Source organism: Zootermopsis nevadensis, unplaced genomic scaffold (genome assembly GCF_977971745.1).
Source record: "Zootermopsis nevadensis isolate Lab colony 2312 unplaced genomic scaffold, Znev_1.0 Znev_ptg000021l, whole genome shotgun sequence".
Classification (NCBI taxonomy): Eukaryota; Metazoa; Arthropoda; class Insecta; order Blattodea; family Termopsidae; genus Zootermopsis; species Zootermopsis nevadensis.
Window position 1 is genome coordinate 7,249,087 of NW_028259153.1, and position 20,690 is coordinate 7,269,776.

At 39.1% G+C, this 20,690-nt stretch overlaps 2 protein-coding genes across 6 annotated transcripts in view; one reads left to right on the plus strand and one right to left on the minus strand.

Annotated features, from left to right (window-relative positions):
- The window catches only part of LOC147873171 (neuropeptide F-like), a 169,214-nt gene extending 149,391 nt beyond the window's left edge, over window positions 1-19,823 (plus strand). The window contains exon 4 of the mRNA XM_087352699.1: window positions 18,514-19,823. Coding sequence (XP_087208825.1) covers window positions 18,514-18,553 — 40 coding nt within the window. The 3' untranslated portion in view covers window positions 18,554-19,823. The remainder of the gene's footprint in view (window positions 1-18,513) is intronic.
- LOC110836905 (pentatricopeptide repeat-containing protein 1, mitochondrial) lies at window positions 732-15,320 on the minus strand. Of its 5 annotated transcripts, XM_087352696.1 has the most exons (7): window positions 14,894-15,314; window positions 13,792-14,393; window positions 13,572-13,712; window positions 12,139-12,286; window positions 11,044-11,147; window positions 9,744-9,853; window positions 732-1,859 (listed from the first exon to the last, which is right to left on the minus strand). In XM_087352696.1, the coding sequence occupies exons 2-4, from the start codon at window positions 13,984-13,986 to the stop codon at window positions 12,230-12,232; spliced, it is 393 nt and encodes a 130-aa protein (XP_087208822.1). In that variant the 5' UTR covers window positions 13,987-14,393; window positions 14,894-15,314; the 3' UTR covers window positions 732-1,859; window positions 9,744-9,853; window positions 11,044-11,147; window positions 12,139-12,229. The 5 variants fall into 5 exon arrangements, 4 of the variants coding, with proteins under 4 accessions (XP_087208822.1, XP_087208821.1, XP_087208823.1 ...); XM_087352695.1 differs by having other exon boundaries at window positions 9,744-11,147; XM_087352697.1 differs by lacking the exons at window positions 732-1,859; window positions 9,744-9,853 and having other exon boundaries at window positions 10,178-11,147; window positions 13,792-13,931; window positions 14,260-14,393; window positions 14,894-15,319.
- Window positions 19,824-20,690: the final 867 nt, after the last annotated feature.

Consider the following 20,690-nt stretch of genomic DNA (forward strand, 5'->3'; position numbering starts at 1 on the left):
TTTGTGTATTACCTTTAATATACAGATGGTCTAATATTTTGATTTTTGCGATCAGAAAATTGTGCCACTAAATTGTTTTGGTATTTTAACGTTTATATGTTATTTTAAAAGGATTACATTTTTCGAGGTAAATAATGCTTTATTACCTCAATAGAAATGTGATTTTAATATAAAATGTGTATTAGATAAGACGTCATCAAAAAACCATCAAAACTCAAATTTGTCTGTAAATACCATTGGATCGTATATAAAGTCACATATCTTTGTAACTTAGATATTCTCAAACGTAACATGTGGTAGCTGTACGGCGATGTTTATTGATATAGAATTGTGAGTTTTCCAGAGCTGAAAACGAGCAGACTGACAACACACTAATTTGCCTGTAACTTAAATAATATTAAACGGAAAGTAGTTTTAAATTAAATAAATGTATATCTACCCTACTGTATATGTTTATAATAATTGGAAACATTTCCCGTCAACATTATGAAACTCCATTCCTGACAGTCTTTGGACGAACTGAAATATACGGTTGGACTAATGTTTTGAATTTTCCGTTGTGAGCTGTGTACACAAAATACAGGTTGTATTTTTACGTTTGTATGTAACTTTGAAAGGATAACATTTTTCGAGGTACATCATGCTTGATTAGCTCAAATGAATTGTGTTTTTAATATAAAACATGTATATGATAAGACGTCTTCAAACAAACATCAAGACTCAAGTCTGTCTCTAGAAAACATTGCATCGTATATATTCACACACATCTTTTTATTTCTGCGATAATCCCCGACGAACTCTGTGGTCGCTGCACGCCGATGTTCGTTGATTAAGAATTGAGTGCTATTCAGAGCTGAAAACGCATATGACAACAAACTAATCTTCCTGTAAATTACACGATATTAATCGTACAAAAGTGCTACTTTAAAGCAATTAATATGTATCCTAAATATAAATGTTTATAATAATTTGAAATATTTCCCTTCAACTTTATGAACAACTACTAACAGTTTTTGTACTACCTGTAATATACGGATGGTGTAATGCTTTGATTTTTGCGATCTGATATTTGTGCAACGTAATTCTGTTTGTATTTTAACGTTTATCTGTTATTTTGAAAGGATAACATTGTTCCAGGTATTTCCTGCTTTATTACCTCAACAGAAATTTGATTTTAATATAAAATATGTATATGATAAGACGTCATCAAAAAACATCAAAACTCAAATTTGTCTGTAAATACCATTGCAACGTATATAATGTCACATATCTTAGTAACTTAGATATTCTCAAACGTAACATGTGGTAGCTGTACGACGATGTTCATTGATACAGAATTGTGAGTTTTCCAGAGCTGAAAACGAACAGACTGACAACACACTAATTTTTCTGTAACTTAAATAATATAAATGGAAAAAAGTTTTACATTAAATAAAATTATATCTAACCCTAACATATATGTTTATAAAAATTGTAAACATTCCCGTCAAAATTTTGAAACTCCATTTCTGACAGTTTTTGGACGACCTGAAATATACGGGTGGACTAATGTTTTGAATTTTTTGTTGTGTGCTGTGTCCACAAAATACTGTTTGTATTTTTACGTTTGTATGTAATTTTGAAAGGATAACATTGTTCGAGGTACATCAAGCCTGAATAGCTGAAATGAATTGTGTTTTTAATATAAAACATGTATATGATAAGACGTCTTCAAACAACCATCAAAACTCAAGTCTGTCTGTAGAAAACATTGCATCGTATATATTCACACACATCTTTATTTCTGCGAGAATCCCCGACGAACTCTGTGGTCGCTGCACGCCGATGTTCGTTGATACGGAATTGTGTGCTATTTAGAGCTGAAAACACATAATATGACAACACAGTAATCTGCTTGTAACTTACATAATATTAATCGAACATAAGTGATACTTTAAAGCAATTAATTTCTATAATAAATATACATGTTTATAATAATTGGAAATATTTCCCTTCAACATTATGAACCACAAATTCTAACAGTTTTTATACAAACTGTAATGTACGGATGGTGTAATGTTTTGATTTTTGCAATCTGATATTTGTGCAACGTAATTCTGTTTGTATATTAACGTTTATATGATATTATGAAAAGATAACATTGTTCGAGGTATTTCATGCTTTATTACCTCAAAAGAAGTTTGCTTATAATATAAAATATGTATTAAATAAGACGTCCTCAAAAAACCATCAAAACTCAATTTTGTCTGAAAAATTTCATTGCATCGTATATTAACACACATATTTTTGTAACTGAGATATTCTCAAACGTTTCATGTGGCCGCTGTTTTGCTGTGTTCGTTGATACAGAATTGTGAGTAATTCAGAGCTGAAAACGAGTAGAATGACAACACACTAATTTTCCTGTAACTTAAATAATAATAAACGGAAAAAAGTTTTGTTATTAAATAAATGTATATCTAAACTAATGTATATGTTTATAAAAATTGGAAACATTTCCTGTCAATATTATGATACTCCATTTCAGACTTTAATTGGACAATCTCAAATATACGAGTGGACAAATGTTAGAATTTTGCGTTGTGAGCTGTGTCCACAGAATACTGCTTGTATTTTAATGTTTGTATGTAATTTTGAAAGGATAACATTGTTCGAGGTACATCATGTTTGATTAGCTCAAATGAATTGTGTTTCTAATATATAATATGTATATGATAAGACGTCTTCAAACAACCATCAAAACTCATTCTGTCCGAAGATAACATTTCATCGTTTATATTCACACACATCTTTATTTCTGCGATAAACCCCGACGAACTCTGTGGCGCTGCACGCCGTAGTACGTTGATAAAGAATTGCGTGCTATTCAAAGCTGAAAACGCATAATATGACAACTCACTTATCTGCCTGTAACTTACATAATATTAATCGGACAAAAGTGCTACTTGAAAGCAATTAGTATCTATCCTAAATATATATGTTTATAATAATTTGAATTATTTGCCTTCAACTTTATGAACCACAAATTCTAACAGTTTTTATACAAACTGAAATGTACGGATGGTCTAATGTTTCAATTTTTGCTATGTGATATTTGTGCCACTAAATTCTGTTTGTATTTTAACGTTTATATGTTATTTAAAAGGATAACATTGTTCGAGGTACATCATGCTTGAAGAGCTCAAATGAATTGTGTTTTTAATATAAAACATGTATATGATAAGACGTCTTCAAACAACCATCAACACTCAAGTCTGTCTGTAGATAATATTGCATCGTATATATTCACACACATCTTTATTTCTGCGATAATTTCCAGCGAACTCTGTGGTGGCTGCACGCCGAAGATCGTTGAAACATAATTTTGTGCTATTCACAGCTGAAAACGCATAATATCACAACACAGTAATCTGCTTGTAACTTACATAATATTAATCGGACAAAAGTGCTACTTTAAAGCAATTAATATCCAACCTAAATATACATGTTTATAATAATTTGAAATATTTCCCTTCAACTTTATGAACCACAAATTCTAACAGTTTTTATAATAACTATAATGAACGGATCGTCTAATGTTTTGATTTTTTCAATCTGATATTTGTGCAACTAAATTCTATTTGTATTTTAACATTTTTATGTTATTTCAAGAGGATAACATTGTTCGAGGTTTATCATGCATTATTACTTCATAAGAAATATGATTTTAATATAAATTATGTATATAACAAAACGTCATCAAAAAACCATCAAAATTCAAATTTGTCTGTAAATATCATTGCATCGTATATAATCTCACATATCTTCGTAACTGAGATATTCTCAAACGTAACATGTGGTCCCTGTTCGGCGCTGTTTGTAGTTACAGATTTGTGAGTTCTTCAGAGCTGAAAACAGTAGTATGACAACACACTAATTTGCCTCTAACTTAAATAATATTAAACGGAAAAAAGTTTCTCATTAAATAAATGTATATCTAACCCTACTGTATGTGTTTATAATAATTGGAAACATTTCCCGTCAACATTATGAAACTCCATTTCTGGAAGTTTTTGGACGAACTGAAATATACGGGTGTACTAAAGTTTTGAATATTGAATTGTGATCTGTGACACCAAAATACTGTTTGTATTTTTACGTTTGTATGTAATTTTGAAAGGATAACAATGTTCGAGGTACATCATGCTTGATTAGCTCAAATGAATTGTGTTTTTAATATAAAATATGTATATGATAAGACGTCTTCAAACTAACCATCAAATCTCAAGTCTGTCTGTAGATAAGATTGCATCGTATATATTCACACACATCATTATTTCTGCTAGAATCCCCGACGAACTCTGTGGTCGCTGCACACCGGTGTTCGTTGATACAGAATTGAGTGCTATTTAGAGCAAGGCGTGGATAGGCAAGGTAAGGCGTGGCTAGGCAAGGCAAAGCGTGTCTAGGCAAGGCGTTGCTAGGCAAGGCAAGGCGTGGCTAGGCAAGGCAAGGCAAGGCAAGGCAAGGCAAAGCGTGGCTAGGCAAGGCAAAACGTGTCTAGGCAAGGCAAGGCGTTGCTAGGCAAGGCAAGGCAAGGCAAGGCGTGGCAAGGCAAAGCAAGGCGTGGCTAGGCAAGGCTAGGCAAAGCAAGGCGTAGCTAATCAAGGCAAGTCGTGGCGTGGTTAGGCAAGGCAAGGCGTGGCTATTCAAAGCAAGGCTTGGCTAGGCATGGCGTGGCTAGGTAAGGCAAGGCAAGGCTTGGCTAGGCAAGGAAAGGCGGGGATAGGCAAGGCAAGGCAAGGCAAGGCGTGGATAGGCAAGGCGTGGCTAGGCAAGGCAAGGCAAGGCAAGGCAGGGCCAGGCAGGGCAAGACAAGGAAAGGCGTGGCTAGGCAAGGCAAGGCAGGGCAAGGCTGGGTAGGGCAGGACAGGGCACGGAAGAGAAGGGCAGGGCAGAGAAAGCCAAGTCAAGGAAAGGCAGGGCAAGGCAAGGCAAGGCGTGGCTAGGCAAGGCAAGACAAGGCAAGGCGTGGCTAGTCAAGGCAAGGCGTGGCTAGACAAAGCAAGGCGTGGCTAGGCAAGGCAAGGCGTGGCTAGGCAAGGCAAGGCAAGGCAGGGCAAGGCAGGGCAAGGGAAGGGAAGGCAAGGCAGGGCAGGGCACGGCAGGGCAGGGCACGGCAGGGCAGGGAAGGTTAGGGGAGATCAGGGCAGGGCAAAGCAAGGCAAGTCAAGGCAAGGATTTTCAAGGCAAGGCAAGTCAAGGCAAGGCGTGGCTAGGTAAGGCAAGGCGTGGCTAGGCAAGCAAGGCAAGGCGTGGCTAGTCAAGGCAAGGCGTGGCTAGGCAAGGCAAGGCGTGGCTAGGCAAAGCAAGGCGTGGCTAGGCAAAGCAAGGCATGGCTATGCAAGGCAAGGCGTGGCTAAACAAGGCAAGGCAACGCGTGCCTTGGCAAGGCAAGGCAAGTCTTTTCAAGGCAAGGCGTGGCTAGGCAAGGCAAGGCGTAGCTAGGCAAGGTAAGGCTTGGTTCGGCAAGGCAAGGCGTGACTAGGCAAGGCAAGGCGTGGCTAGGCAAGGCAAGGCAAGGCAAGGCAAAGCAAGGCAAGGCAGGGCAAGTCAAGGCAAGACAAAGAGCGGCAAAGCAAGGCAAGGCAAGGCAGGGCAAGGAATTGCAATACATGGAAAGGCAATGCAAGGCAAGGCAAAGAAAGGCAAGGCAAGCCAAGGCAAGGCAGGGCAGGGCAGGGCAAGGTCAGGGTAGGTTAGGACATTCAAGGCAGTGTAGGGCAGGGCAGGGCTGGTCAGGGCAGGACAAGGCAGGGCAAGGCAAGGCAAGGCGTGGCTATGCAAGGCAAGGCGTGGCTAAGCAAGGCAAGGCGATGTTTGGCTAGGCAAGGCAAGGCAAGGCGTAGCTAGGCAAGGCAATGCGTGGATAAGCAAAGCAAGGCGTGGCTATGCAAGGGAAGGCGTAGCTAGGCAAGGCTAGGAGTGGCTAGGCAAGGCAAGGCGTGGCTAGGCAAGGCAAGGCATGGCTAGGCAAGGCAAGGCGTGGTTAGGCAAGGTAAGTTTTGGCTCGGCAAGTTAAGGCGTGGCTAGGCAAGGCAAGGCGTGGCTAGGAAGGCAAGGCACGGCAAGGCAGGGATTTGGAGGGCAGGGCGGGGCAGGGAAGGGCAGGGAGGGACACGGTTTTTTAGGGCGGGGCAGGCGGAGTAGAATAAGGCCAGTAAATACAAGGCAATGCTAGGCAAGGCAAGGCTTGGCTAGGTAAGGCAAGGCAAGGCGTGGCTAGGCAAGGCAAGGCGTGGCTAGGCAAGGCAAGGCGTGGCTAGGCGAGGTAATGCGTGGCTAGGCAAGGCAAGGCAAGGCATGTCTAGGCAAGGCAAGGCGTGGCTAGGCAAGGCAAGACGTGTCTAGGCAAGACAAGGCAAGGCAAGGCAAGGCATGGCAAGGCTAGGAAAGGCAAGGCAGGGCAGGGGAGGGCGGGGCGGGGCGTGGCGGGGCAGGGAGCGTCAGAGCAGGGCAGGGCGGGGCAGGTTGTTTCAGGCGGGGCAGGTTGGTTCAGGCGGGGCAGGGCAATGCACGGCTGGGCATAGCAGGTCATGGAGAACAGGGAATTCAGGGCAAGGCACGGCAAGGCAAGGCATGGCAGGGGGGCGGGTGGGGCAGGGCGGGGAAGTGCAGGGCAGGGCGTTCAAGGCGTTGCAGGGCAGGGCGGGACAGGCGGGGCAGGTCAAGGCGAGACATGGTAAGGCAAGGCAAGGCTAGGCAAGGCAAGGCAGGGTAAGTCAGGCAAGGCAAGGAAAGGCAATGCAAGGCGTGCCTAGGCAAGGCAAGGCGTGGCTAGGAAAGGCAAGTTGGGGCTAGGCAAGGCAAGGCGTGGCTAGGTACGGCAAGGCGTATCTAGGCAAGGCAAGGCGTTGCTAGGCAAGGCAAGGTGTGGCTAGGCATTGCAAGGCGTGGCTAGGCAGAGGCAAGGCAAGGCGTGGCTAGGCAAGGCAAGGCAAGGCGTGGCTAGACAAGGCAAGGCGTTTATAGGCAAGGCAAGGCGTGCCTATTCAAGGCAAGTCGTGGCTAGGGAAGGCAAGGCGTGGCTAGGCAAGGCGAGGTGTGCCTAGGCAAGGCAAGGTAAGGCGTGGCTAGGCAAGGCAAGGTAAGTCAAGGCAAGGCAAGGCAAAGAAAGGCAAGGCATGGCAAGGCGTAGCTAGGCAAGGAAAGGCAAAACAGGGCAGCACACGTCAGGGCAGGGCAGGGCAGGGCAGGGCAGAGCAGGAAAGGGCAGAGCAGGGCAGGGCAAGGCAACGCAACGCAACGCAAGAAAAGGCATGGCAAGGCAAGGCAAGGGAAGTCAAGGCAAGGCAAGGCAAGGCAAGGAAAGACAAGGCAGGGCAGCACAGGGCAGGGTAGGGCAGGGCAGGTCAGGGCAGAGCAAGGCAGGGCAGGGTAGAGCAGATAAGGGCAGGGCAAGGCAACGCAAGGCAACGCAAGGCAACGCAAGGCAAGGCAAGGCAAAGCAAGGCAAGGCAAAGCAAGGCAAGGCAAGGCAAGGCAAGGCAGGGCAGGGCAAATCACGGCAAGGCAAGGCAAGGCAAAGCAGGGCAGGACAGGACTGAGCATGGCAGGGTAATGAAAGGCAACGCAAGGTAAGGCAATGCAGCGCAAGGCAGGGTAGGTCAATGCATGGTAGGGCAGGGCAGGCAGGTTAGGGCAGGGCAGGGCAGGGCAGGGCAAGGCAGGGCAAGGCAAGGCAAGGCAGTTCAGGGCACGGCAGGGCAGGGCAGGGCAGGGCAGTGGTGGGCAGTGCAGAGCATGGCTGGGTAGGGCAGGGCAATGCAAAGCAAGGCAAGGCAAGGCAAGGCAGGGCAAAGAAGGGCAATGCAAGGCAAAGCAAGGCAGTGCAAGTAAAGGCAAGGCAGTGCAGGGGATGGCAGGGCGGGGCAAGGCAGGGCGTGACGGGGAAGGGCGGGGCAGGGCGGGTCAGAGCAGAGGAGGGCGGGGCAGGGTGGTTCAGGCGGGGCAGGGCAAAGTTCGGCAGTTCATAACAGGTCATGGAGAACAGGGCTGGGCAGGGCAGGGCAAGGCAATTCAAGGCAAGGCAAGACAAGGCAACTCAAGGCAATTCAAGACAGCTATTGTTGATAATTAGAAATGAAACAGTTTTCTCCTTCATTTCTGGTCACGATGTTATGCATGTAAATACGATTTTAGTTTGAAATAAATGTGGTTTGTCCTAGTACTAAAAAATTATTTTATAATTTTTACTTATGTTTTTAATCCATACATTGCACTTCAGAAAATGTCCTTTAAATCTCATACTTGCATAGTACTTTCTAGACAGCATGTTACTACCATTGCGGTATATCACTTTTCAGAATTGATGTATATTTAGTAAGCACAAAGAAAAGAGATTCAGTTGTTTCTTATTCTGCTTTGCCTTTGGATTTTATTGTTATTTTTTTCTGTACTCTTGTCAGTTTGTGGCTTTTTCTGAAACTGCTCCCAAGGATGGCCCATTTTCTCAGGAACAATTTCTTTCAACTATCATGACGTGTGTCGAGTACAAAAGCTACCAGCAGTTTTACGCATTTGTGGCAGTTCAGTATCCTGTTAACATAGGATTGTTAGTCACTGTCTTCTTCTTAACTTAGATTAAAAAAATATCTAACACATTATTGCAAACAGCTACTACACAGAAAATATAAATCTTTAAAATTTCATATACTTTTCACGTTTGACTTACTTTAACCAAAATCCTGTTTCAACCCTCATACTGGCTTCATTATTAATTTTTTTCAAGGCAGTAAATATTATGTAGATATTGTAATGAGGAATATTATTTTTTCTTCCCCATGAAAATTTTCATGTTACTAGATTTAAAAATAAGTTTGTCTATATGCATCTACAAAAGCATCCAAAGGAAGTACTAGTCTTACATTCTATCACTGCTATTCCACATTCTGCTGCAGTTGTTGACCTCAAAACATAAAAATTCCAGATATGAAAGGGAATATATTTACAACTGTAGTGTTTTTAATTAAATGTCAAAAACAGCCAGGTACCAGTGTACTTCATACATGAAATGCATTATCCATCTCCTCAGTCAGAAAAAAATTCTTTTATCATTATTTTGAAGTGTTTTCATTTTCCTTTAATTGAAATGCAGACAGAGACCTTCTGTCTGCTGATGTAAGTCAAATATGAGGAGGCTACTGGCTGCAGACCATGGTGCTAACATTTATTACTAATATGATTTACCTTCTTCCTTATCTTCTGCAGACATTCTTTGTTTCCAGGAACTTTTCATTTGGGCGGACTTTCTCGCTTATTGCCGTCTCCATTATATGTTCAAAATTATACTGACAGCCCTGCCTCAGCATCGCACCCAAAATTTCTACATTCATCCTGAACCATTCCATCATTTATCAGAACGCATATCAGCAAATGAAACTAAATATTTTAGTATTCAAATATAATCACTATAATCTAAGAAAACTAATTTAAATATTTCCAAATGATTGAAGGCTTCTATCACAAGTACAGCTGTTAATATTCTATAGAATTTGATACACACTTGTTGATAATACATTCTGCAGTGCAACATAAATACACATACATTTCAAAAACAAAATAATGCATTGCCTTCCCTCCAGGGATTTTGATGTCAGCAAGTGCTGTCAACCACATTCCCTTGCATAATATCATCCACACTTCCATAAAGCAAATACAGTACTGGAACTTTCTGATTAGATCTCTTCTTACTGATATCATACCTGAAACCTGTATTTCCCATGTCTTCCATCAAACACTGAGCCTCCCCTTCAGTTTGACAGCCTAAAGCCAAGACAACAATGTCGAGGGGCAGTTTGGATCTTTGAATCTCCTATACAGTGATTAAACAAGATTATTTACACCATAGAACAAAAATATTTCTTCTTCTTTTTCCGGTTTAACAATGTTTCTACATTTTCCGGTACCTTTACGTTTCCCCAATTTCTTAGTTGGCTTGATCTATGGACAATTGGTAGGACTCCTTGGACACGGGATCGGCCCGTTGAAAGGCCTCTACCTGTACACAGGACAGCACAACACAGAAAACATCCATGGCTTGAGTAGGATTCGAACCCACAGTCCTGGCGACCAAGCGGCACAAGACCCACGCCTCAGACCGCGCGACAACTGTAGACCCCACAAAAATATTTGTAAGTTTAATATTACATTATTACTTTAAAAGTAATTTTTATTTGTCTGTGTTTCCATTTGAATACAATGTATTAACAAAAGTGTAAGATATAAAAAGCAAGCATAAAAAATGCATGACTCTGCTAGTTTCAACATAATGCATGGTTCAGGCAGCTTTTTCTGAATTTATATACATTTTATAAATTGCACCATAAAAACCTTGTCAAAACTAGAGCATTTAGTAGAAGGAATTTATGAAATAATTTTTTTATGCCAATCTAAAAAAGATTCAGTAATAATTAGTTAATTTTGTTACACAGGGTCCACTTATGCATTCTTATAGTCAAACCTCATGCTTCATTTCTTTATTAACATGTTATAAAAATCTATATCTGGACAGACATCGGCTTTCACCATGGCTGAAAGTGGGGCCTGTAAAATATAGGAGAAGAAATTAACCTTTCAACATCTAGCATTTACACCTTATGCGAAAACTTTATTTCTCAAGGTATTAAAGATTAAAAATGTGCTGTGTGACGACGAGTAAGCCAACAGAAAAGTGGAATAACATAATGTACCTCAGATACAAAATTTTGAGGTGGGAACACTAAGGGATGAAACCACTTAGGAGATCTATGCACAGATGGGAAGACAATAATTAAACTGGATCTTAGACAGATTAGTTGTGACTGGATTGAACTTTATATGCCAGGAGTAGGTTCAGTGGTGGACTTCTCTGAACATGGAGACTTTGGATTCCATAAATGTAGGGAATCCACCTGATTAACTGCTAGTTTCTCAACTGTTATTGTGTTCTGAAAGTTAGAGTATCACTATTTTTACAGCACTTCAGGCAATGCAGAATGATGGACAGATATTTGTGAATTGTACCTACGAACTGTTGCGTGTTCTGCTGCTTTAGTAGATGGGATGATGTCACTCCATCTTTATTCATTTGTTCAAGGAATCCAGAACAACCACCCACAACAATTAATCTGTAACACAGGTACAGAAGCTATCATCTTAATTTAAATAACTTCTGGTTGTTATATTCAGAGGATTTGAATAACATCAGGATTTTAGATTGGTTTTCATAAAGAAACATGGCTACCAGGTCATACACACTGTTCAGATGCCTTTCTAACTACCGGTTTAACATATCGGCTAAGTCTTATGAAACAATAGGAAAATTTAATTCTGTATCAGTAATCATGTAATATGTCTCCACAACCTCAATTACAGCCCAGTCAAGAGTTTTTAAATGTTATACTGACTGATTCTTAGACACTCAGTGAACTTCCTGACAATAATGATTGCATATGATGTGGGCATGTAAAGTGAGTATAATCACTTATGCATAGGCACACTATTAAAAGTTATTTGTACTTATCTCTTAATTATCAATGGAAAGCATGACATTTGATTGAAAATTTTCTGTTATATGTCATTCACAGGAAGCTTTTATTCACGTTAAGCAAAAATATAATTCTGCCTAGGAAAAGTCCTTCCAGTTTGGAAGTGCCAGGACTGACATGTGTAAACTTGGACAGCAGTTTAAAACTGTTTCATTACTTGATTAAGGAATTACATCCCATTTAGGCTGTCTTTCCAGTATAAATAAGGAACTTCATATACTGAAGCCTCTTCTATTACATTTTCTGGTCATGAATTTGATGGCTGTGGTACTGAATCATTATTTTCTGATGTCAGCAAAGGTCTTGTCTGTAAAGTGAAGAATTAAAACATACGAAAAAGATTTGAGGTTCTCACAGTGGTGAGGATGTTTACGTTCTTCTGGGTTGTGATGATGTGGGCATGCAGGCAAAGACCAATGTTTCAAATAAACGTATACTTCTCCAAAATGTTGGTATCTGTCCACAAGTCCACGTGGCATTACAACTCAAAACAACAACATCGTCATACTTAAGAGTAAGAGGCATATTTAAATGCACACAGCATACTGAAATAAATTAATTAATAGTTTACCTTCAGTGTCTTATATTCCTGGCTGCTGTTTTCTTCAGTGATCCTATGAAAAACATCCTGAGCAACATCAATATCCCCAAAGCCACAGTCCTTATGGATGGAAGCAAGAGATTGTATGTACTCTTTTTTCTAACATTTTTCTCCATGCCTAGAAATCAAATTTAATTTGAGGTAACATGAAGAAACATTTTATAATTTTCTCCACAATATCCTTGACTCGCAGTACATAAAGCCAAGGAGTGGTACTCCATTTTTAGAGTTTGGCAGGGGGCTCCCCATAAAAACTAGCACGTTAAGAAATGTTACACATTGTGAAAGTAGACATGAGATTTAATCCCCAGCTCTTATAAATCACAGGAAGTTGACTGGAACAAAAATTTTCTCAATTGATTTTTATTTACCAATAAAGTGTGCCTGAAGCCTGCTTCTTTGTCTGTAATACAAGCCTACAAAAAAAAATGGAAGTTTCGTCTGAAATAACAGTTGATAGATCTCCACATCTTCCAAATGCTGAAATGGATAAAGTTTTATGGATGTAAGACACATTTAATTCAATTATAGTATGTGGAAGTTCATAGACTGCTGACTGTACATTAAATACTCAAACCTTTAATCATGGCATGGTAATTAGCAACATTTGGTTCATAACTCACGTAAATGTTTTGCACGTTTAAGACTATCATTAGGCCATGGACTGTTAGCACACGTAATGCAGTCATGTTTGATATTACACTTACATTTAATGAGAAATTAGGAGTTTTTGTATAGAAAGGAAGGTATGCTATGAAAAGCCAGAGATATTTTATAAGGGCTTCAAGAAAGCTGTGGGTCAAGGAGGGATAGACAGAAATGTTGATGGACAACTGGATAGAAGATATGACCAGTTATATGCATTACATGTACCTTGCCCACATTATGGTGTGAAAGAACTAGAGTGCTGCATGATTATTGTGTATTTAATTGAATATACCAAGAATATGAAATGCATATTTCATACACATATAATTATTGTTTATAAATGAGCCAAGGAAACAAAGACTTGTCGAAGGGTAAATGTGAATGTATCACAATGAAAGTGTGTTCTGTTAATTGCATAATAATTAATTACTTTTAGAAACTCAGTTAGACCAATTTAAGATGACATCACAGTTTATCCATTAAAATTCAAAATATCTGTATGAGATTTGACGTTCCACAGTGGTGAAGATGTCAGTGTTGTCCTTCTGGGTAGTAATGCCATGTGGACTTCTGAGTAGTCACAAACATTTTGGAGACGGTATATTTCTTTGGAATGTTGGTATCTACCTACAAGTCCATAAGGCATTACAACCAATATGACCAAGTCAATAAAATATCACATTGCTCTGCACCATGATACTTGTGAAATGTGCCTTAATAATACAAATTTAACTCATATTTAAACATATTTATACCTGATTATACAACTGAAATGCTTTTTTTGTGTAGCCTAAGCGACCACACTCTCCAATGATAAGATTGTAGATGAAATTTTCTGGTTTAACACGATCCTGTTTAAGCATTCGTGTTTGAAGCACATCAGTAGCATCTGCTACCTTGGAAAAAAAAGATTACAATTATAAAATACATCTTTAAAGTATCTGTTTGCAAATGCACAGCTTCACATGACAATACCTTCTTCACGGTGATAAAATCTTTGATAATAGTTGCATACTGTCTGGTGCTCAGTTTTTGTGCTGCTGTAGGAGCATGTTCTAAGTATATTTCTTCTTCTTTATCTTCTTCATCTCCTTCAGTGGCTTCAATAGGTGTTTCTTTATTGCATTTAAGGTTTCCAAATATATCTGGGTCAGCCTGAGAGAAAGTCATTTCTGCTTCTAAATGTGTTTTGGCATCAATTTGTGCAGTTTATGGCTGTTTAAAATATACTTTTCCTTAATAGTTTTTATTGTTATTACTTTCATGACATTTAAAATTATTACTCTTGTAGTTTTCTGTGCCTTTGCATGTCAGAAAGATGTGTTGTTAAAGCCAGAGACAATGCGATATATATGTAGTTGGCAATACTTTTTTATATTGTTGGCACCTATTAGGTTTGTAAATCATTTCAGTTATGACACCTGCTAAAAGCAGAAAGGATACGGCCTGATAAAATCATGTTCGAAAATTTATTACACACTCAAAATAGACACTTTATTTTAATCACCAGTTACTACTGTACTTTTCTGATCCAGTTATAACTTCACTTCATTTGTAGTAGCTGTGCCTGAAGATACCTACAAAATTAAAATAACACATAATAAAAAGCTATCCAGCATCAAGCAGTTAGATTGATGTAATAAAAAGAGCAGAAACAACATTCTGAATAAAAGTTAAGTTAACTTATTTTTCTATTTTCTATTATTCTACAGTTATTCATTCATGTACAATACAGGCTTTTGGGCAATATGACCTTGAGTTGTGCCCTAACTTTATGAGGTTATGATAATTATTTATTCAAAAATTACTATAATACCAATTAATATACTCTACTAGAATTAGGTTAGGTTTTGGGGTAATGTAGTAGTACGTAAAGTTTGGCACCAACTGAAAAAGAGGATGAATTCTATAGCCAGGCAGTATAGGCGCCATGCAGAAGATATTTATATTTTTGGCATATAAGGTAAGATCACTGGTTTACAGTGTGCAAAGACACAAAATCCTGCCTCACCTGAAGCAGCCATTATTGTGCAATATGCAGATTTAACAAGCATTGAACTCGATAACGTAGCCTTACCTTAACGTGAATACCACTGTTTCTAATTACCATTTCCTTATTCGCATCTAACATAACCGGTAAAGCCATCTACTGCATGTCTCTAAGGAATCTAACCTCTTTCTAACCTATTGAGATTATAGTGTAAACTATATTTAAAACGTATTTAAGAATTTCAGTAGCATAGTAATTTATGCAACTATTGGCATTATAACGCAACATCCAACACATATACCAAGTATTCTTTCAATAATTTTAATTATTTGAAAGGGGCATAATAACCTGAAGGTGTACACATTTCAATTGATGTATCGAAATTTCGAACTCGATTACGAATCGTAACATCATCCATAGCGTAATATCAATATCGGCACCACCTACGCGTAGCGACATCCACCGAGTAGCGATAAGGCCTCAGAGCATTGATTTATTACTTGGTTCGGCGCTACATTTGAAGACCGTCTGTGACTAGTAACGTGCATGGTTAGTATATTACTTGATGCCGATGTATCAGATGAAGTAGTTTATTAGATGTGATGCGATAATGACAGGGGCGAAATGCTGTATGTAGGAGTACCTTTATGAATTTATGAAATACGAACAATGTTGCTGTGTTATGGGCAGCCAGGTGAATCTGGAATAATATACCCACTTGTTAACAACATTCGAAGGTAAGTCAGTCGATACTAGGCTACTGGCTGTATGACCATGGTTAGATTCCCCGCAGGACAGTGATTTCTCTCTTTGCCACTAAATCTAGCACGACTCTTGCGCCCACTCAGCCCTCTCCTCATTGGATACCAGGGGCCCTTTTTTATCAGGTTAAAGAGGCCAGTGTCAAGGTTAAGACTGCGTGGTACTCCACCTTCACTTACCCATTCGTCTGCATGGTATGATGCTTTACGCGTCTAAAAATAATGGAAATTAATGTTATCATGTTACAAACACAAGAATGTGGAAACTACTGGTAGAAAACAGGAAACTGACTGTACACCGGTGAAGTTCAAAGCTGAGACGGATGCAAATATTTGGACTGCTGCTGACACACAGTAACATGTTTTGTCTATAAATCCAATTAATTTCCCTGTTGCCAGACCTTAATGGAACCAACTGGGGTTCTTGAACCAGGGCAGGTTAGCTGTCGAGTGGGAAACTGTAAACAGATGATATGGGATGGAGAATACAAATTATGCAGTTCCTCCATGTGCCTCAGTTTTTGTTTCATAAAATAATAGTATTGGCCGAGTCGACAAGGGAATTCCATGTCCAAATTGGGAGCTGTTGTTTCGCCTTATGGTTGTCATTAATTCGACTTAACAATTGCAGTAGTTCATCCTTGGTAATGAGAATTCGATTTTTTATCGTTGCTAGTTACGTTCTTTTGGGGATTAGTACTATTTTAACGTTTGAAAATTAGAATTTGTTATTGTTGTGTTATTTGTCAGAAAAGGCATCCAGACACATTTGTCAGTGAGTCGTCTCATGGGGATGATTTGTTTGGAACTGATGAAATCATAAAATAATTACACCAGAGCACATGCACTGGGTCGATTAGCATTCATTGTTTTATGAAGCTGGCAATTGCAATATTCTGTTTCAAAACACCTTATCATATTTATGCATTTATTAGCCAGTTTGATGTTAGGATACTTCATTTGCCTATTGGAAGTTGTTTCATGTATGATGGGAGGATTTTTATAAATTAATCATAATGACGGCAAATAAATAGATATATGTTATGTTCGTCAGATGTTTGTTGCTTCTGTTCCTTCAGATTTTCATTTACAAGATTCTTTCATGTTGTACTTCGGAACAAGTTAGGTAGTAAATTCAGTTGAGCAATATCGTATCCAGTGCTCTAGTCATAAAAAATCTTTACATTATTATTTTGAATGTTAGTAATACACACTGACTTTTTAAATTGTTTTTAAACACATTCCTCTCTCTTGGAACAGCATTTTAAGGCATTTTGGTCATTTGATTTGTCATCTGGTGTGTTGCACAATCTAATTGTCCAGGGTTTGTGGAATTGTTCCATTATTTTGCGTGTGACAAGGCTGTTTTAAGAGGAGGATGGGGGCCTTGACTGCACCTGAAGAATTCCAAGTAATTAATCAAAGCATTTTACTAGTTGTGAACAGTGAAATCTGAGCGAAATGTAATGCAGTCAAACTTATTAGGTTGCATTATTTCTTATGTGCATTTTTATATTATCTATTCAACTATGTTTAGGTGTCCCATATGGTCTCCTTGGGGGTTTTCAATCACATTTTTTTTGCATTCTTTGTTTTCCTTTGTATTAAGCACCTCTTTATGTAATTTTAAATGATAAGGATGGCATTGTTAAGTCATATTAAGATAACTTATTTGTTTCATGCAAACAAGGAATTTTAAAACATCCATATTTCCTCCACCATGAAAGCATCAACTCACAAAGCATCTTTATTTATTTTCACCTCTGGCTGAATTTAAAAACTTTTCAAGGGAAGTAGCAATAATCAATGTGCTAGCCCACCTCTGCGTTTTGTGTCATGTCTCTAGTAGCTGAATATTTTCTTCTGAGCTGCCCTTCCTTATTTTGGATTAATTATATATGAATAGAGATGTTATGTAATGGTTTTCTAAGCGTAACATGTCTAATTATGCCCCACTGTACTGTGCCAGTCTCTGCCTGGTATGTGGAATGTGGCATTGAATTTTAAAGTCACACCTTATTTATAAACAGTTTTCTGAAACACGGATCTATTTTTTAAAAAGTGATCCTCTTGTAAAGGCTACAGGCTTTCAGAAATAAAACCACTATTTATGCACCAGTGGTGATCAAATGTAGGTATACACTGCAGTTGTCACATCAGGAGCTGAAGGTGGTTGTCCCTGGCATCCATGCACAACTAGATATGATGCTGCGAAGTATTTGTAAATGTAATTATCCTTTACTCTGGCAGGGTTAAAGGATTTTTCTCCTAGTTTCTGCATCCAGATCAGCTCTGGGGCCCACACAGCTTCCCATCTAGTGGGTACCTGGGTCGCTTTCCTTGGGGGAAGTAATGCTGGCCACTCACCTCCATATAGTGCCAAAGTCAAGAATGAATAGGGACTATTCCTCTCCTCCCCATAAATTCCTCCATGGCATGTAATGGGACAGCTTCACTTTTGCTTATATAATGCTTGTTGTGTACTGGAGAAGTGCATTCTGGTTTTACCTGGATGCTAGTTTGTAAAGTAAAAGTAATGGTGTCCCATTATACACCATGTAGGTACTTTGGGGGAGAGGTAATATAGCTCCTACTCATTCTAAATCTTCGCACTAGAAACAGGTGAGTGGCCAGCATCACACCCTGGCTGTGTTTTATCACCTGAAAAGGACCCCAGTACTCGTTGAACAGCAGGCTGAGTGGGTCCCTGAGCTGGTCTGGCTGCAGAGGCTAGAGGATTAATTCTCTGCCTTTGTCAGGGATCAAGCCCCAGTCATCCAGTATGTAGCCAGTCACGATACTGACTGAGCTACCCCATGAAAATTTGTGCTGTGCAAACAAAAGATATTCTATTCAAGAGAGGCAATGTATGTTTTATTGCGTTGTATGTGTGAGAGTTATTTTCATCTTGTCTTTATGTGTGTTGTCATGCTTTTTTTGTTACAGTATTACACTGTTCAATTTGAGGAGCTGCGCGCAGAGATGATGACACAGTTGGAACATCAGAATAAAGAAACAAGTGAGGTGGTAGCTCATATGAAAGCTTTGACGGAAATGTTAGGTGGTGAGGAATCTCATTTTGGATTGAAAACAGACTTGGGTTTGTACAAAACAAAATATAGGCAGAAGTTTCTAGTAGAAAACAAGTAATGCCCTTGTGATGGATTTTGATTTCAGTCACTAATGCTAGCATCTTTTATGCTTTAATGTTTTGTCATCAGTAATACCACCATGGTGGTCATGTTACTAATGTGAGAGAATATAAAACATGATGGCAGCTGTGCAAAATCTAGATTTAGCTTTTTTATTTGGATGTTTACATATATGGTAACTCTGGAGGCTCTATCTGACAAATTTAATATAATGGGAATCTGTAAAGTAAAGTGAAGCTGCCCCACTACACCATGAAGGCACTTGGGGACAGAGGAGGTATAGCTGCTACTCGTTCTTGACCTTGGCACCAGATGGGGGCATCACATTCTGGTTGTCCTTCACACCTAGAGTAAAGACCCCTGGCACCCATAAAGTAGGAAGCTGAGTAGGCCACAGAGTTTGTCTGAATCCAAATGCTAGAAGAAAAATACTTTGCTCCTACCAAGGATTGAATTCTGGTCATTCAGTCCATAGTTAGGCACTATACTGACTGAGCTAACCTAGCTTATACTGTGATTCTGTACTAGTGGAAACTGTGTCCATAAATTGATCATTACTTGTATAATTATGAAGTTGTATTTCTTATTAACATCACAATATAGACTGTAGATCACAAAGGAAAATAAGTGTAAAGTTCTGCTCAGAACATTTTGTTTTTACATACACAATTTGAACTTTTTAATTTATTTTGTCTTGTTTGTTATATTATCATCTTTGTTGCATTTCACCTTAAATGTTGGAGTTAATTGTGTATGTAGTTCTTGAAGACATTCATCCTTGTTATGAGATGTTTTATGAAACAGAACAACTTAAGAAGAGAGTCACCGAGTTAGCATTCCTCAGGAGTGAATATTCTTCTCTGGTATTAAAACATGCTCATAAAATTTGGAATTTGAGGAGGACATTACATTTACCAGGTAATGTAGTATAATTTATCTGATATGTTTAATGGGTGGAATTGTTTGTAACGTATCACTACTCTACATGAACCCTTTATTTATGTTGTGTGTGAATTCTTTATAATAGTATTAATTGTATTTGTTATATGAATTATATTATTATGAATTATTCCACACCGTACTGTCATCTGACTAACTTATGGATCCATAGAATGTAATAAAGATGTATACATGTGCTGTTTACATTATTATGCTTCTAAAATTATAGTAGTTATACAAATTATACTTTAAAATTTTATGCCTAATTTTAACACATTACATAATTGCTTGGTAGGCATTTAACCTTGACTAATTTGCTGGCATGCTTTGTACTTTTATCTAGCTGCTTTTGTGGCAGACCTTGTAGGTAATGTATGGTAAGGTTATTCACGCGGAGGTAACAGAGACCGGGAACCTTTCTTATCAAACAAATCGAGCCACACCGCACAAAACCCTGAAGCTAGCCCTTACGAAAGAAGCCGTACCTGACCAGAGATTCTTCCCAATGGCAGGCAAAAACAATAACAACCAGCGAAATTTGGATCGGGCAGTGTAGAGACCCTTACCCTGTCTCAGCTTCAAGATTTTACCACGGGTCGTCTCGAAAAAATTAAGTAGCTCTCACAAACAAATCGAGGAATCTAAATTATGATGAAATTGAAGGATTTGACCTAGAAAGTGAAATGCTTATATTTTATATTAATGACTCAAATTTTAAAAATTGTCGTTATGTAAAAGTGCGACTAGGAAATGAGGAAATAGACGCCATCTTGAATTCTGGCTCTCGAATCAGCATTATTTCGGAAGAGTTTATAATAAAGTAACGGCGCAGGGACTTGAGACATCGGGGATTCCGGTACAAGGAGCTGTCCTAATTTCGGCTTTAGGGAATCACACCCGACACCTAAAGAAACTGCAGTAAGCATTGATGGCAAAAGTGTTCGTGGTTTCAAGCCAGCTGCTTGCCTCCATGATTTTAGGAGCTGATTTTATGGCAGACAATGGCCTAGTTGTGGACTTTAAAGGAAGATG

Bases quoted from the DNA above. Each gene is read 5' to 3' on its own strand.
- LOC110836905 (XM_087352696.1), bottom strand. From the start codon at position 13,986: ATGACTTTCTCTCAGGCTGACCCAGATATATTTGGAAACCTTAAATGC. The intron at 13,713-13,791 runs GTATTGTCATGT...TTTTTTTCCAAG, and splicing joins ATTTTATCACCGTGAAGAAG to GTAGCAGATGCTACTGATGT. The intron at 12,287-13,571 runs GTATAAATATGT...TTTGATTTCTAG, and splicing joins CATTTCAGTTGTATAATCAG to GCATGGAGAAAAATGTTAGA.